The sequence below is a fragment of the Notamacropus eugenii genome, chromosome 6 (genome assembly GCF_028372415.1).
Source record: "Notamacropus eugenii isolate mMacEug1 chromosome 6, mMacEug1.pri_v2, whole genome shotgun sequence".
Taxonomy (NCBI): Eukaryota; Metazoa; Chordata; class Mammalia; order Diprotodontia; family Macropodidae; genus Notamacropus; species Notamacropus eugenii.
The window spans coordinates 341,091,356-341,108,791 of record NC_092877.1 but is presented as its reverse complement, the minus strand read 5'-3'; the positions used below and the strand labels follow the sequence as shown (position 1 = coordinate 341,108,791).

General features: G+C 41.6%; 1 protein-coding gene across 2 annotated transcripts in view; it reads right to left on the bottom strand.

The window, feature by feature from the left end:
* MCF2L2 (MCF.2 cell line derived transforming sequence-like 2) overlaps positions 1–17,436 on the bottom strand; it is a 352,924-nt gene that overhangs the window by 89,864 nt on the left and 245,624 nt on the right. For both annotated transcript variants that reach the window (XM_072618349.1, XM_072618350.1), the window contains exons 16-18: positions 8,466–8,532; positions 6,075–6,190; positions 1,983–2,052 (exon numbers count right to left, since the gene is read on the bottom strand). In XM_072618349.1, the coding sequence (XP_072474450.1) occupies positions 1,983–2,052; positions 6,075–6,190; positions 8,466–8,532 (253 nt within the window). The remainder of the gene's footprint in view (positions 1–1,982; positions 2,053–6,074; positions 6,191–8,465; positions 8,533–17,436) is intronic.

Below are 17,436 nucleotides of genomic sequence, written 5' to 3'. Positions count from 1 at the left end.
TTAAAGTCACTGCTATTTTTAATCACAAAAGACTGATTATGTGGTTATACCACTCACCAGGGCTTTTAAACCGGCGTTCTGAGCATCATTTTGGCTCAGGTGCCTCTGGATTACTCACAAGAGGCTAGTTCCTTCCCCACTCCCAGCACAAAGCCTGGTGGCCTCCTCCCACCAATAGCAGGTGGAAGGCCACACTAATTCATCCTATGAGTAGTCTAAGTAAAATATAAACAGGAAGGCAAATAATTTTCAGGAACATCGCGTCCCAGGCTCAGGAAGAGAATCTAAAGGATACTTGTCAGATAGTGGTCTCCCAACAGCCAATTTCAGCATTCCTGCTTATACTAACAGCTTAGCCTGCATTTATTTTGGGTCTATTTTCCATACAGTTATCTAAAGGAGGGGCGATGCGATAACCCCGACTTCTCTCAGCTCTCTCTGACCTGGGCTGGCACCAACTACTGAAATCGTCTTTTTAGTTAAGGGTGGTTGGGGAGAGGGGCTGGGGCTGATCCATCCTTTTTTATTGTCGTTCCAACTACTGCCCTTTCTCATCGTGTCAGAAAAAGGCATTCTCACCTCATAAGGTGTTGTGAGCAATAATAAACTGTTTAGCACATTAATACCATGTTATCTTTATTATATCAATTGACCTGGGAAGGAAGGAACAAATCCCCCCTCTCACAATTATTTATGAAACTGGAGAGCCATTTGGAACTGTGCCCAAAGGGCTATAAAACCGCATACCTGTGACCCAGCAATATTGCTTCTAAGGCTGTAGCCCAAAGGGATCATAAGAATGTCCACAAGGACAAAAAATTCCCAGCAGCTCTTTCTCTGATGACCAAGAATTGGAAATGGAGGGAATGCCCATCAGTTAGAGAATGGCTGAACAAGTTGTGGTACATGAATGGAATGGAATACTATTGATCCATAAGAAATGATGAGCAGGCGGATTTCAGAAAAACCTGGAAAGACTTGAATGAACTGATGCTGAGTGAAGTGAGAGGAACCAGGAGAACACTGTACACAGTAACAGCCACACTGTGTGATGACTGACTTTGATAGACTTAGCCCTTCTCAGCAATGATCTAAGACAATTCCAAAAGGCTGGTGATGGAAAATGCTGTCCACATCCAGAGAAAGGATTATGGAATCTGAATACAGATCAAAGCAGACTATTTGCTCTTTTTTTGTCTTCTTCTTTCTCATGGTTTTTCCCTGTTGTTCTGACTCTTCTTTCACAACATGACCAATATGGAAACGTGTTTAATGTGCTTGTACATGTAGAGCCCACATCAGATTACATGCTGTCTTGGGCAGGGGAAGGGAGGGAGGAAAATTTAGAACTCAAAATCTTATAAAAGTGAATGTTGAAAAGTAGATATAAATTAATAATAAAAACCAATTAATTATGAAAGTGTTGTCTCTATAGCCTGTAAGCTCTGAGGGCAGGGCCTGTGTCTTTTTAGTCTCTATCTCTAGCACCTAGCACAGTGTCTGACACATAGTGGAAGTCTAATAAATGCTTGTTGCTTGCTTGATATATATTCTTCTTGTATATACTCATATATGTATCCACTTTCCCCAATAGACTGTAAGATCCTAGGCAGCAAGGCTTGTTTTCCTTTTTGTCTCCGTGTCTCCATAAATTCAAATCTAGCCTCTGACACTTACTAGCTGTGTGACTGTGTACAAGTCACTTTACCCTGTTTGCCTCAGTTTCTTCATCTGTCAAATGAGCTGGAGAAGGAAATGGCAAACCACTCTTGTATCTTTGCCAAGAAAACCCCAACTAGAGTCAGATGCCACTGAAACAACTCCTCAACAACAATAAGAAAACTCTTGCTTGCAGATCAGTGGCCCCCCCTTCAAAGTATTGAGAAATGAAAGGTTCAAGGCCAGTGCCTTGCACTCACCAGCTAATCTAGAAGCATATATGAAATGGAATCACTTTAGATAGCCAGGAAAGGTGAACTTACCCTTTTTAGAAAGCACCGGCCAAGAAATTCAGGATTTTCAACACAGTTTTCCAGTTCTTTGAGAAAAATTCTAAGGAGGAAAATGCAGATGATTTTGATTTTTTTAAAAAAATACTGGCTTAAAAACAATGATCAAAGTTTCAATGGAGGATGGAGGAAAGGAAGGGAGACTAAAAATACAGCATGCTGTTATCGCTTCCCCCCACACCCTGGAACTTCCTCTATTATTAGAACCATGCTAGACCCACGGTGGCTCTGCCAGCCCCAAGCCCTAGTGGCAAGCAGCCTGCAGCTCCTGGGATCCTTTTAGTGTGTGAAGGGGGAAGGAAAAGGAGCATTTGGAAAAGAGCTGAGCTGTGTTCCTTTCTGTGCCACTTTCCACTTGGGTAGAAATAGAGAAGTTCCTCCTCTCCAGGACTCTGCAAAATGAGGGGGTGGGTTGGGCAGGATGCTCTCTAAGGCCCCTTGGCCTCTAGTAGACTCAAGTCCTAAGAATCTGAGAACATCAAGACAACACGAAGGCAGGTGGGATGGTTTTACCCGGCAAAGTGTTCACGTGCCTTCAAAATGTACATCACCCTAAGAGCATTTATCAGTGACAGTGGGGAAGGTGGAGTACAAAGCATATGTCTGACCGCCTGTCTGTCCCATCTCTGTCCCATCTCTCTGTCCATCCATCTGTCTATGGCTGCCTCTCTATCTCTCTGTGGCTGTGTATCCACCTATCAGTGTCTATCTAGGTCAGTCTGCTTATCTGCCTGTGTTTCTGTTGTAAGTCAAATGACATTCAACTCTAGACCCAGAGTCAAAAACCTCCGGTTCCAGTACTGGACCTGCCACTGATTTGCATGTGACCTTGGGCAAGTCCTTCACTTCTGAACCTCCATTTTTTCCTATACATCCCCCTTTAGAATGGGGGATAAGTTCCTTGAGGGGCAAGTACTATTTGTGCCTTTCTTTGCATTTCCAGTGCTAATTAGCACATAGTAAACACTTAACAAACGCTTATTGATTTATGTGTAAAATGAGGGAGTTGGAGCAGAGGAAAGGCAGGGTTGCAGAGTAGGTCTAATCCCACCTCTGTCACTTACTAGCCCTGTGACCTTAAGCAAACATGGCTCCTCCGTGAGAATCAGCTTCATCATCTTTGGTGATAACACTTAGAGGGCTTCCTAGGGTTATTGTAAGAATCAAATAAGATAATGTGTGTAAAGGGTTTTGATAGTCTCCGAGTGTTCCTCCCTGAAGCATCCTGAGGGTCTCCCTTCCTGGCACTGTCTCTCTTGCTGCCTTGTATTTGTGGTCTTAGCTCTTAGCCCAGGTCTGCCTGGTACATAGCAAGTGCTTAAGAAATGGTTATTCATAGCTATCATGAATTCATAAATTTCCATCTCTGACTCCCATTGGTCTATCTTGTTAAAATGGAACCATGAGACGAGGGTATTTTCTCCATTGCTGGTTTCAGATGTAATTGGAAGTGTTCTGGTGCTAGGGAAAGAGCACTGACATGGATTCAAATCTCACCTCTGATGCTTACTCCCCAGGCCTCAGTTTTCTCATCCATAAGATGAGAGGGCTGAAGCAAATGATCTCAGAGGTCTCTTCCCAATATAAGTGCTGCAATCCTAGCTCAGGAGTGTTTGGGGACAGAGTGCCCCAAAAGGTCAGCCCAGACACCAAGTAACTGTCCTCACTGACTCTGAATATTGGACAAAATGCCATAAGAATATAAGATTCCTTTTGGTATGAGTTTGAATGCCCTTTCCTGAAATAAAACCATGAGAACCTACCTTAGTTGCCTCCATGCCTAGGCTATTTTGATGAAAAGTCTGGTTTTTAAATTCTCATTATGAATTAAATTTTAAAAAAGCCATTTTTGTTTTACCTCCATCACTCTCCTCCTCAAAAGCTCTCATGCTGTACAATGAATGAAGCAACGTTTAAGAAGACTGGGAGTGAAACCAGTCTGGTTTGGGCAGTGACTTAATTATAAACTCCAGGCTCCAGCCCTGAACATTACACTGCTTCCTTCTCAATCTAGGGAGGGTCAACAGGAATTCCTTTGGGCCCTGACAAGTGTAGTCATCTACCCAGAGCCCAGGAAATGATTGTGGCTGCCGCCTCTACTACCATGACTTGGCTACTGAGCTTCAGTATTATCCACAAACTCCTTTGCTCATCAAGGACACAGAAACGAAAAGGATGGAAACTCTCCCCCCATATTTCTTCTTTGGAATGTTGTGGGATGATTTTACTTACCCAAATCAGGCAACCTGCTTTTGATTTTATCTTATATAAGTACAGCTATCTACTTGTGAGGCAGTGTAGCAGAGAAGAAAGAACCCTGACCTGAATGGGTGGAGAATACCTGAGTTCAGATCCCTTTTTGGACACATACTGGCTGGGTGACCCTGGATAAGTGATTTACCCTCTCATTGCCTAAGGCAGTTCTTTGAGATGCTGACCTGCATTATCAGAAGGCGTTCCCCTATACCAAGGAAATTATGGGTCCCAGACAATCATATGTATTTTCTATGTACATCTGTGTGAGTATATGATATATTAATGAAGTGAGAAGACTCAGATATGGGTATGTATATCTACATATAGGTGATTTTCTATGTATATCTGTGCATGTATCTATACACACCAATGAAATTCTAGTTCTCAGGAATGTGTTTCTATGCATATACACACATACATTTTGAATATAAACTCTGTGTAATATAAACTCATCTCATTGATGAGATTATAGGTCTCAGACATATGGATGTGCATATGCATGCATATATGGTGTTGTTCAACTGTTTCAGGACTGTCCCATGATTCCTCAGGACCCCATTATGGGGTTTTCTTGACAAAGATTCTAGAGCAGTTTGCCATTCCTTCTCCAGCTTATTTTACAGATGGAGAAACTGAGGCAAACAGATTAAGGGACTTGTTCAGGGGCACACAGCTAGTAAGTATCTGAGGTTGAATTTGAATTTAGGTCCTCTTGACTCCAGGCTTGGCGCTCTATCAGTGGATAGAGCTACCTAGCAGCCTTCATATGTTTATGTGCATACATATATCTGCACATACATGTATTTTCTGTGTACATTAGTATATGTATCTATACACACCTATGTGAAATTATAGGTCTCAGATATCTGTGTGTATGTGTGTATACACACACATCCATGTCCTCACACATCCATATATCCAAACACATATGTATTTTCTATGTGATCTCTCTATACACATATCAATAAAATTCTAAATCTCAGACATACATATATACATCTATTCACACCTTTATATAGTTTATGCATGTGTATATATCCACACATGTACATGTATTTATATATACATATAAAATAATATGCAATAGTTAATGAGAAGCATAGTATTGGGCAAGAAGACCTGGTATCAAAACCAGGAAGATCTTGGTTCAAGTCCAGCCTCTGGCCCATACTGGCTGTCAGCCTGGGTAAATCACTGAATTGCTCAGGGCTCAAGGCAGAATCCAAGACCCAGAAGGTGCCCACCTGTATTAATGAGGGCATTTCCTCACTAGGATTTCCCCGCATCTGTGAAATCACAGGGATAGTCCATAGCCCTAATAAACTTTAATTATATTATAGTCCATAACATATTTACAAAAAGAATGAGCAAACTAACATTGACTTTCACCTCCAACTTCCAATTTAAACCATTTCAGTTAAAAGATAACCATCCCACTGCTTTCTGTCTACTCTTCATTGGGGTTGAATTTCTTGCATATGCCAGTTTTTCCCATGGGAGAGAAAAATAACTTAGAGGTTACTGTGCCACCTTCTCTGGAAGTCTGGAGTCTGCTCCATTCTTCCTCAAACTCATGAATACCCTCCTCTATTTATACGCCACGTCTTGCAATCCTCCCCACCCTCACAGAAGACTATAAACTCCCTGAGGACCTGACTACTTGGTTGTTGAGCACAGTGCCCAGCACAGGTTTCCTGTGTAGGGTGGGTGGTATTGCAGCTGAGTTTTGAAGGGAATGAGGGATTCCAGGAATGGGAGGTGAGAAGGGAAAACCTTCCAGGGAGCCAGGATCATCTGGGAGATACATACCTGTTATGGAATTCATGGATTTCATGGAGGTTTCCAAAGAGAATTTCCTTTTTGTTCTGAAGGGCAACTGGGATCAGGTGATTTAATTCTGGATTGTCCATTTCTGCAGCATACCCCTGAAGAGGGTAGAGAGGTATTAAGTATCACAGACGGAACACAGAAAGAAGATGCTTCAGATTCACCCCTTTCCCTCTCACCTACTCAGGGGAAAAGGTGCTGGCTTTACAATCAGGAGATGCGGGTTTCAATTTCAGATCTGTACCCCTGAGTAGCCTTAGGTAAGACATATACTTGTCTGGAACTCAGTTTCCTTCTCTGTAAAATGAGGAGGTTGGACTGGGTGGGCTCTCGGGTCTCGTCTAGCTCTAAAGCAGTTTCTGATGCTGCCTCCTCCCCCCACCCAGCCCTCTCCTCAGACCACCAACATTAACAGACAAATGGGCAATCCACTCACCATTCCCCACAAGGGATCCTGACAGCTTTCGACCAGGGTTGCTGTCCACCCTCTTTAATCAGTTACCTTCAGTAGGACATGGCCTTTTGGCCTTGGGACTGGAATGAGGCTGCCTTTGTGCTTTCAGAGGTGGATCAGAGGGTATGCATAATTGGAGAAAGGGTGGTTTAACTTCTCTGAATGCTAAAGCACCACATTGCTAGCAACAAGTTAGATGGAGTTGGAGAACGTGGGTTCAAATCCTCACTCTGCCACTAACTACCTATGTGACCTTGGCAAGTTACTACACCTCTGGACCTTCGTCTCCTCATTTATAAAATAAAGGGCTTGGATAGGTAAGAGGTGCAAAACTCTCAAGTAGAACCAGATTACAATGTAATTGGGAAATGTTTAGCAAAATAAAAAAATACAACGGAGTCACTACATAGCCAGCCATATTGGAGTTTGATGCCACTGGACTGGATGATCTCTGAACTCTCAATCTGTGATTTGATAACCTGCATGAACTTGGGCAAGTCACTTATACCCTCCCACTCCCTAACACTTTACCTGTCACTCAGTTTCCTTGATAACAAAATGAAGGTGAAACCATCTCTATGATGCATTCTCTATTTCCCCCAAATTTCCCAGAAGCGTGTATGCCTGTTGTTTGTAAAACAACTATCAAAATACTGTGCAGAGGTTGCATTTTTATGAAGTCTGTACTTAAGACGAATAAAATGCTTTCCAATCACAAAAAAAAGGGCCATTGTCCCTGGTTTTAACAGCATGGAAGGCTGAGGAACAGAAGACTTAAAACTCTAAGGTTTGCCTAAGGAATCATTTGAGAAAAGTTTTACATAAGATGTGATTTTGCTACATCAGATGAAATGCTAACCATCAATGCAATTTACGTATTTTAATTAAATATCTTAACAATTTGACATTCACCATCACTGCAAACAATTGTGCTTGCTTAATAACTATGTACATTTAAATGAATTAATTTCAATGTATAAAGTATCAGAATGTTTTTTTCCATCTCTCCCTCTAAAGAATCTCCATCAAGATTCTTTGCTCATTCATTCTCATGAACTTTTTCTCTTTGTATTCCTCATACTTAACTCTCTTAATAGCCTTATAATATCCAATAAAATGAGCATATCATAATTTATTTAACCATTACCTTACTGTGGGACATTTAGGTTGCTTCTCTTTTGTTTCCATCTATATGTAATATGTATATTTTTATATGTATATATATCATATGCAAACATATCATATGTATATATATATACACATACATAGAATGCTGCTATGAAAATTTTCGATCATATTTTTTTCATTTTTGATAACCTCTTTGGGGGCAGCCATATTCTTAACAATGGAATCATTGGGTAAAAGGGGCTGATTATTTTAATAACATTTACTGTGTACTGCCAGATTGCTTTCTAGGAGGATTTTAGAACTTTGAATTCCACCAACAATGAATGAGTATGCTTGTTTCTCCACAAGTTCACCAGTCACATCAATGTCATTTTTACTATGATTTTCAATCTCCTGAATGACAGGAGGTATGTGATCTTATAAAATCAGAAAGTCTTGTTTTTTATAAATTCTTGATGGGAATTACTAAGATCCAAGGAAATGCCCTTTTTAAAGTGGGTTAAGAATTTGGACCTGTGATTTCTTTAGAATGGGGGATCATGGTATGAAAACTCCTTCTGCAAGCATAGATTAGCAGCCTGCCCAGTCTTGGAGAGCTGGATGCTTGGGGCACTGAGAGGTGAAGCACTTGCCCTTGTCAAAGAGGGAGTAAGTGTCAGAGGTGGGATTTGAACTCAGGCATCCTAAATTCAAGGCTGGTCCTTTACTCATTAACACAAACAGCTTGCATTCTTACTGTGCAGAAGAATCTCAGTAAGATCAGGGTATTTCCAGAAACAAAGTCAGCTTACCTCAATTATACTTTGAAGCTCCTCCACATAAACTCGTTCTGTCTCAATCAGTTCATGCATGATATGGCTGAAACAGAGAAAGACCATGATGCTTCAGAATCTAGAGCTCCTCCCTCATACCCTGGGAATGAATAAAATGATGGGTTCAAGCTTCAAGCGGACAGCTAATATTGTTCTGCTGTATTGTCTTACAAATACATACCCTTGGTCACGAGGGGAAACCAGGACAACGCATAAATCCCAAAAATCCAGTGGAGAGAAATGGGTTACAGAACTGCCTTATGGTGTGAGGCAGTCATTTTTGCATTTAAAAGAAACAATTAATTGTTAATATAGTTTAAATATATTTTTATGATTATATAATTTTATGATTATATATTATTACATATTTATTATTATATAATTTTATAATATAATAATAATATATTTTTAGGTTCCAGCTTTGTCCACAAATCAAATTCAGAGTTGTAAAAAAAAAAAAAAAGCTCTTTTAAATAGTCATTGTCACCTATTTCCTAGATTCCGGTTCCAATCTTCCCCATTCACTCACAAATGCTAACTGAAAACTGGGGACAAGGCGAAGAGATGTGGGCTGGATTCTATGACCAGACTAGCAGAGTCTGCATTTACTGGGTCAATGTCAAAGTGGAGCATTGGGGAGAGTGGGTCAGGGGAGGAGTCTTTCAGTGATTCTGTGCTGTTTCACATGTTTATGAAAGATTGGAATGAAGCCACACATGGCATGCCTGTCACCACAGCACAAAGCTAAGGGATGGCTGGTGTTGAGTGACAGAGTTGGATACAAGAAGAATGATGGGTTGAATTGAATTGGGATGAATGTAAATTGTATAAGTATAGAATAGTTCAGGGTGGGAGAAATGGACTCATGGCTAGATAATGGTTCCCGGGGAAAAGTTTTGGGATCCTAGCAGATTTTAAATTCTATGAGTCAACAATGTGATGTGCAGTGCCATAAGAGAATACTTTGTCCTGGTCAGTCTTACCATAGCTGAAATAGTGCATTCAGATTTTATTTTAGCACTACCTTTAAAGCAAGATGTTGAGCAATTGAAGAATGACCAGAAGAAGGCAACTAAAATGGTAAAAGGGCCTTGATCTCAAGTCATTTGAAGAGAAGGGAATAAGTATGTGTAAAATACCTACTATGCACCAGGCACCATGTTAAGTACTTTAAGGCATTATTTTCTTTGACATGAGAAGGCAGAAGGAACTGAGAATGTTTACCCTGGAGAAGAGAAGACTCCATGGGGTAATGTTTGAAATGAAAAATCCTCTCCTTATGGCACATTGGTAATATCTGTTTCATGCTAGATAAAGTCTTAAATGTCTCAATGAAGGACTCTAGTGCGTAGTACTGGGAAAGAGGTCCAGTTCTGGCACTTTCCCTGGGGCCCATAAAGCCCTCTTCCAAGGTTCATTTCAGGGCAGGGCTGGGCTACATATCCCAGGAGAATTTGGGGCAGAACTTCCTCTTCCAAGCATCTGTCTGCCAGTGGGAGGAGCTGAGCTGCTCTGCCATCAACTTCCAGTAATGCTATTCATGTCCCTTCACATAAATTGTTTCCCATTTGTGCTTAATCACTCCATGACATAATAACTGCCATGCACACAGTGAAAGCGCTGGATTCACTTTCTTCTAAGTTATCCCTGATCAAACACTAGATGCCACTCAGGTGGGCTTCAGCTCTGTAGTTCGTTGCTGTAGGAACATGCTCATTGGCTGAGAACTTTGGAAAAGAGGGCACATCGACCTCATTCACTGCCAGTAAAACCCACAAACAGAAAACAAAAGGCAAAGGAGCTCACGCTACAGAAATAATTGCTAAAAGTCATAAATTTAGATCTGGAAGAGACCCTGGAAGCCATCAAGTCCCAGCCTTCATTTTACTAATACAATGGGTAGTAAGGTAGCATAATGGATAGAGTGCTAGCCTTGGAGTCAAGGAGATCTAATTTCAATCCTGTCTCAGACATTTATTAGCTGCGTGATCCTGGGCAACCTCACTTTCTCCATCTGTGAAACGGGGAAAATAAAAGCACCTATCTACCAGAGCCGTTATAAAGGTCAAATGAAATAATATTTGCACAACACTTTGCCACCCTTAAAGCACTGTAGAACCATGAGCTACTGTGTTATCGCTGTACTCCGGCACCCGACCGCCGCCCCAGTGACAACGTCCCGACGGCGGATATATCCGTTTCTAACACTGGCTTCTTTGATGGTGGAAACTGGTCTTCTCAAAAACTATCTGCTGACTTTAGAGCCCTCTCTCATTTGTCCATACTTGGTGGGGAGAAGGAGAGAACAGGTCACATGACTAATGCAATAAAGAACAGAAAATCTCTGTGTGAGTGAATATTCAAGCGCTGATGATGGTTTATATCTTAGCTTACCCTCACAAAGTCCTGTCCTGATGCCTCACTGTGGCACAGAGGTGGCTCTGGAGAGTCTCAAAGGCTTGGCAGTGGAGGAAGAATGCTGGGAGGGCCTACACCAAGTCAAAAACATGCTGGGTTCAGTGCTGATGACATATGGAGTCTGCTGTCCGAGGACCCACATACTGAAGGTGGCAGCAGGGTGTAGCGGGAGGAATCCAGGACTTGATTCCTATCTTAGCTCTACTACTTATTCCCTCTGTGTGACCTTCAGCAAGTCACGTAACCTGTTGAAACCTCAGTCTCCTCATTTTTGTAAAAGGCCGGATTTGGACTTGACAGGTTCTGACCCCCTGTCCATCCCTAGCTCTATGACCCTGTAATCACCCCTAAGGTGGTATTTTAATCTATTAAAATTACATTCAGGAAGAGTTTTGAGGCACCCTATATGGAGAAGCTCACCATAATATGAAAACGAGGCAGAGGCTACTCTGAAATCTACAGTTTTCAGACAGTCTCTAAACATTGACCTAAACTTGGTGCTCTCAGTCAGAAATCTTTGTGCAGTGACTAGTGAACTGACATGTGATTGGAGGAACTAAAGTGTATCACTGCTGACATTCTGATGGAAAAACAAGCCTAGATACACAAGAAAAGGCTGCAGGAGAAGACAGGGACCTGTATCTCTTGGAAGAGGCAAATAAAGGCAGCGGTAGAGATTGTTTATGTACTGCAAGGCGACAAGGAGCATCGCTGCAAGGAACATTTGGTAATGACAACTTGCAAATAGAAACATAATTAGGAAGAGGGAGGAAGGAAAGAAGGGAGGAAGGAAGAAAAGAAGGAAAGTAAAAAGGTAAGAAAGGACGGAAGAAGAAAAGGAGAGAAGAGAAGAAGAAAACAAAGAGGGAAGGGATGAAGGAAGGAAAGAAGGAAGGAAGAAAATGGAGGAGGGAAGAGAGGGAGGAAGGCAGAAAATAAGAAAGGAAGGGATGAAGGAGGAAAGAAAAAGGGAGGAAGGGAGGGAAGGAGGAAAGAAAGAGATCCAGGTCATGTTATTTGAACGTCAATGCTCCCAGCAATTCTTGAGGATCAAGTCCCAGAAAAGTTGCCCAAAGAAAATTCCACCAAGCTGTTCACCTGGTCTTGGTACCTGCTCATAGATCATAGCCTGGTGGCAGCTGTACAGAGGTAAGAACAGACAAACACTCAGGGGCCAATCACTACCTTGTTCAGGGAGCTGGCCTTCTTGATGAAAACATGATAAGTCCATTTTCTGCAGCCGATGGCATCCCCACTGCCACTCAACTGATTGAAAGGGTGACAAGAGTCTTGTCCCCAAGACACCTCAGCCTTGTCAAGGGTGACAAGAGCTTCCTCTGTTTATTCTTTGCTGATTGCCAACAAACCAGAAAGCAAAGTCTTTGACTCAACAGATGATGGGAAAATCCATCAGGATGCATGTTATTTAGCCCCGATGGACATAAGTGGCATCTTCTTCTAGGAAGTACAGGTATCTGTGAGTCACCCTCTGGGAGCTATTTTAGTCTAATCTCTCAAATGCCCCAGAGAAAACCACAAAATTATCTTCCTACAACACTGAGATAATGTATGTAATTTGCAAGCCTGGAAGCCTAATTCTACTCTGTCAGAGAGGATCATTATCATCATGACTGATGAGCAGAGCAGGGGATCCAATTGGCACCTATCTATTTCTTGGCAAGCACAGGGATGCTCCTTTAAACCCTTGGTTTGATTTTCTTTAAGATGGATACTAACATCTAGATCATGGTGTACTGAAAAGTGTGCTGATTCTAGAGTCAGAAGACTTGGGTTCAGATCCTGCCTCTGCCACTCACCCTGTGTGACCTTGAATAAGTTGTTCAACTTCCTTGGGTCTCAGCTGATTCTCCTATAAAATGAGGAAGTTGGATTAGATGAACTTTAGGTCCCTTTCAGTTGTAAAACTATGATCCTAAATATATAACAAGACAAATGTAACTTCATTGCTGTTCAGTCACATTGATTCTTTGTCATCCCATTTAGGGTTTCCTTAGCAAAGATACCAGAGCAGTTTGCCATTTCCTTCTCCAGTTCATTTTACAGATGAGGAAACTGAGGCAAACTGGGATAAGTGACTTAGCCAGGGTCACACAACTAGTAAGTGTTTGAGACTGAATTTGAACTCAGGAAGATGAGTCTTCCTGACTCCAGGCTCAGTGTTCTGTCCAGTGTGCCACCTCACTGCCCCAAATCTAACTATAAGAACTTGCTGTTTTTAGGGAATCACTATCCCATGTTGTACTTGAAAACACATTTCCTGGTTATTCACACAATTGAATTTTCTCTTCAGCCTGAATTATTCTCAGAGACCTTTCCTCAAGGCAAAGAAATCAATTTAAGAACTTATGAGTAGATGCACATATTTTAAAAGTCTTTGAGGGTTATGCAACCCAATACACTACAGAGGAGGAGAGAGTATCACCAGTTGGTAAAGACTTTGTCAAAAGGTTGGAATCCTGTATCACTAACTAGTCATTCCCAGGAAGTCACCTATTAAGTAAAAAGATCCACACTTTTTCAGACTCTTGTATATAAATGCTGCAAACCTACACACACATATCTATAAGTATGTACGCATGTAATAATAATAGATAACATTTACATAGTTTTAATGGTTTGCAAAGTATTTTATAAATATTATCTCATTTTATCCTCACAACAACCCTGTGAGGTAAGTACTATTACCATGAAAACTGAGGCTGACAAGGGTCAAAGAGCTTGCTCAGGGTTATACAGCTGGAAAGTATCTGAGACCAGATGTGAACTCAGGTTTTCCTGATTCCAGACCCAATGCTCTATCCACTATGGCACCACTTAGCTAGTAGCATCATGCCTGAGTAGCTAGAGGACTAGTATTGGAGAAAGGAAGACCTGAATTCCAATCCTACCTCTGACACATGTTGATTAAGTGAACATGGGTGAGTCACCTAATTGGACATACTTACTGCCTACCTCCACCCAGGCAATTCTTAAGACTTTAAGCTACAGCAGAGTGGTTGACGTAAATTGGTGGAGTTTCCATATGGGGAAGTTCCCCACACCAAAGAAATCACTGATCCAGACCAAAATAAGTAGGTTTTTATAGGTATATAACCTCTATCTTTTAAATAGCTCAAGATTCAAAAGAAAATCCCTATAATGTCACTGGGCGTAGAGAAAAAAAACCGCAGGTATTTTGAATCTAATTTCTAGGTAAGGACCCTGAGACCTGAAGCAGACAAAAGTGCTTGACAAAGGAAGCACAAGACGTCTTCTAAGGAGCCAGTAACGAAGCCCATTGCTTGATCAACTTCTTTTAAAGATGAACTTAAAAACCATTTTGAGCAACTATAAATGAGGGGCCTCATTATTTTAATATTTAATATTATTTAATATTTAATTCTCAAATGAATTAAATATGACTTTCATTTTTCCCCATGTGATTCACAAACATTTGTACTTTCTAGAAAGCTCTTTTGTACAGATCTGAAAAATGATCTGTTGCATTTTCCCACAAACCAAGCTGAGAAGTGACAAAGTGTTTAAATGACGGACCTTAGAAGTCTGGGGGGAGATGAATGGGAACTTGCCACTGCTCCTCAGCAGTCAAACTTAGAATCAGATTTTGAGACCAATTTGGGCAGAGGGTCTAGTTTTTGAAGTCATTCTATCCAAAGCGACAATCACACAGTGTGGATGTTGTCACCTCTTCTGCCTTAACTTCTCTTCCCAATCCACCGGGACATTTCGAATCCAAACATCAAATTACTATTACCATTTATCATGCAGTCTCTTTTTCTGATAGGATCACTAGTTTGGTCAATAAAGGAACTGCCACACAGAAGAATTTCAATGACTCAGGTGACAAAGTGTCTCATGATGCGCTTGTGGACAAGGTGGAGAAATGGAAAGATGGATGGTAGTGGGGCCAGCACCAGCAGGCTCCAGCTGGTCTGGCAAAGGTGAGAAGGAGTGGACTTGGTATCAAGAGGTCCCTGGATTAAATTCCCACCTCTGATGCTTACTAGTCATGTGACCTTGGCCAAATCATTTAACATTTGTGAGACTCCATCACTCATTTGTAAAACAGGGATACGAGCACCTTCCTCACAGTATTGTTGTGAAACCCAAATGAGGTATTGTCTGTGAAGAGCTTTGGAAAATTCCGTAGTGCATTAAAGTGGAGTTACTAACCATAGCAGAGACAGACCGCAAGTCATCTCCCCAGTGGGGGGTGGGGACTTTGGGAGAGTAGAATGTTGCCTGTGAAGGAACATTCTGATATTCTGTCCTAGTCTTTCCAGGTACCACCACCCCATCCCACCCCACGCTAGTGCCTTCTTCTACATTCCTCTTTTCTTTATTGTGCATTTACTTAATTATCCACATTTGTGTCCCCCAACAGAAGTAAGCTCAGAGACCATTTCATTTTGCCTTTGTGGCCCCAGCACTTAGCACAGACTAAGTAGGGATATGATAAATGCTTGATTGGTTGAGAGACACTCCCATCTGGTGTGCAGAATTAGCCACAGGATCCTGGGAAGTTCCAAATACTCTGTTCAATTTCATTATAATTCAACCAGCCCAGCTGCCATTTGCAGAGCTCTTTCCAGTGTTCCAGTGTTACATTTTCCAGACATCATCTCCTCACAGTGGGAGAGGTGCCCAAGGGAAGCATTTTGGCCAGTGAGGCAAAGCCCACAGTGGTATGGGAATGTATTTTTAAAATATTTTGATAACTGTATTTCAGTATAATTTGGTTTTCTTTATAATTCTGTTTGATTGCATTTAAAAACTTTATTCTCACAAGGGCTTCTCCAGAATGCTCAAGGGTTTTATGACCAGAAAAGGGGGAAGAATTGTGCCCTAAGTTTCCTCTAAGTGTTTCTATTAGAACTTGATCATCACAAACCAGATTCCAAAGGGGCATTTCTGGATCTGTGCTCACAGTGGAGAGCAGTAAATGGGTGACTGTCACAGGTCTTGTCTAGGCTGGGAGAAGTGGTTGGCATTAGGGAAATGATACCCCAGCATTCAACCAGGGACAGCTTGCCCAAACTCATGGTTGAGAGGAGGCTCAGCTCACATGCTCAGCTGTCTGGCCCTTGACTGAGTGAATGAACACACCCAAAAAGAGTCATTTCTTCTCTCCTAGAGCAGCTGCTGATGTGGGAGTTATAGGGGACCCTTCCAGTTGGGAAGAACCCTATCTAGCTGAAAGAAGGTGGCCAGAGTATGTTCCTTGAGACACTGAACATATCAACTGACAGAGCCTGAAGGGACCATCTTATAGGCCTTTGGGACTTATTATGGGAATTATGGGAAACTCCCATGTAAGCAAATACCATTAATATAGGTTGGCACCTTCTTGGCAATGTATAGTCTTTGAGAGTTGCTTGGGGCTACACAGCCTATAGAGACCAGGGGAAGGACTAAACCTAGGTCCTTCTGGCTGTGAGGTCGGCTCTCTGTCCATTAAGCCCCACACTGCCACTACAGATGAAATTTAATAAGGAGACAAGTCAGATACTGCATCCAGGTTCAAAAAAATTGAACTGAGTTTGCCCTATCTCTTCTCTTTGGGGGAGAAACAGAAGTAAACTAAAATTTAAATAGCTCTGCCTTTTTTCTGTTATCTTTGATAATAATAATTTAATCCCTGAGTTTGAGAGCAGAAAGGGCTATCCAGTCTGACCCACCTGAACAAAAGTCCTGTGAACAGCACAGTTGACAAGGGGTCATCCCGTATTGGCTGGAAGCCCTCCAACGAGGGGGAGCCCACTCCTCATGGCAGCTCATCCAACTTTGGCACAGTTTTCACTGTTAGGAAGTTTCTTCCTGATATCAAGCCTAAATTTGTCTCCTTGCAACTTCCATCCACTTCTCCTTGTTCTATTCTTCAAGTTTAATGCCCCTTCTACAAGGCAGTCCTTTAAGGTCATGATGTCACTATAAGTCTTCTCTCCTGGCTAACTGATTTTCATCATGTCACCAAGAATCTTCTCTTCTGGCTAACTGATTCTCATCTGACAAAGACTCATGGTCCTTACCAGCTTGGTTATCCTCCTCTAGACAATCTCCAGCTTGTCAAAACACTTCCTAAATGATGGAAACCAGATTTAACACAATACTCCAGATGTGAGAAAACTAAGGCAGAATTCAAAAGAACTACTGTCTCTTTGTTCCTGGAAACCATTCCTCTCTCCATGTAGCCCAAGTTGCCATTAACCCTTTCTAACTACCGTTTTGTACTGTTGAATAGTAATGAGTTTGTGATCCACTAAAACCAGTAGATTTTTTTTCTCTAGAAAAATTTCTTTGTAACCATACTTTCCCCTTTTTGTACTAGTGAAGTTGATCTTTGGGACCCAGGTATAAAACTTTATGTTCACACAAATATTCCAACGGACATGTGATCACTTAAATTTTGATGTTCCTTTGGACAACGAAGATCGCAACATGCTCATGTGTGCAACTTTTGATGATGTCTTCCCATCACTTCACTTCAGGGGCTCCACCTAAAGGGCCAGAA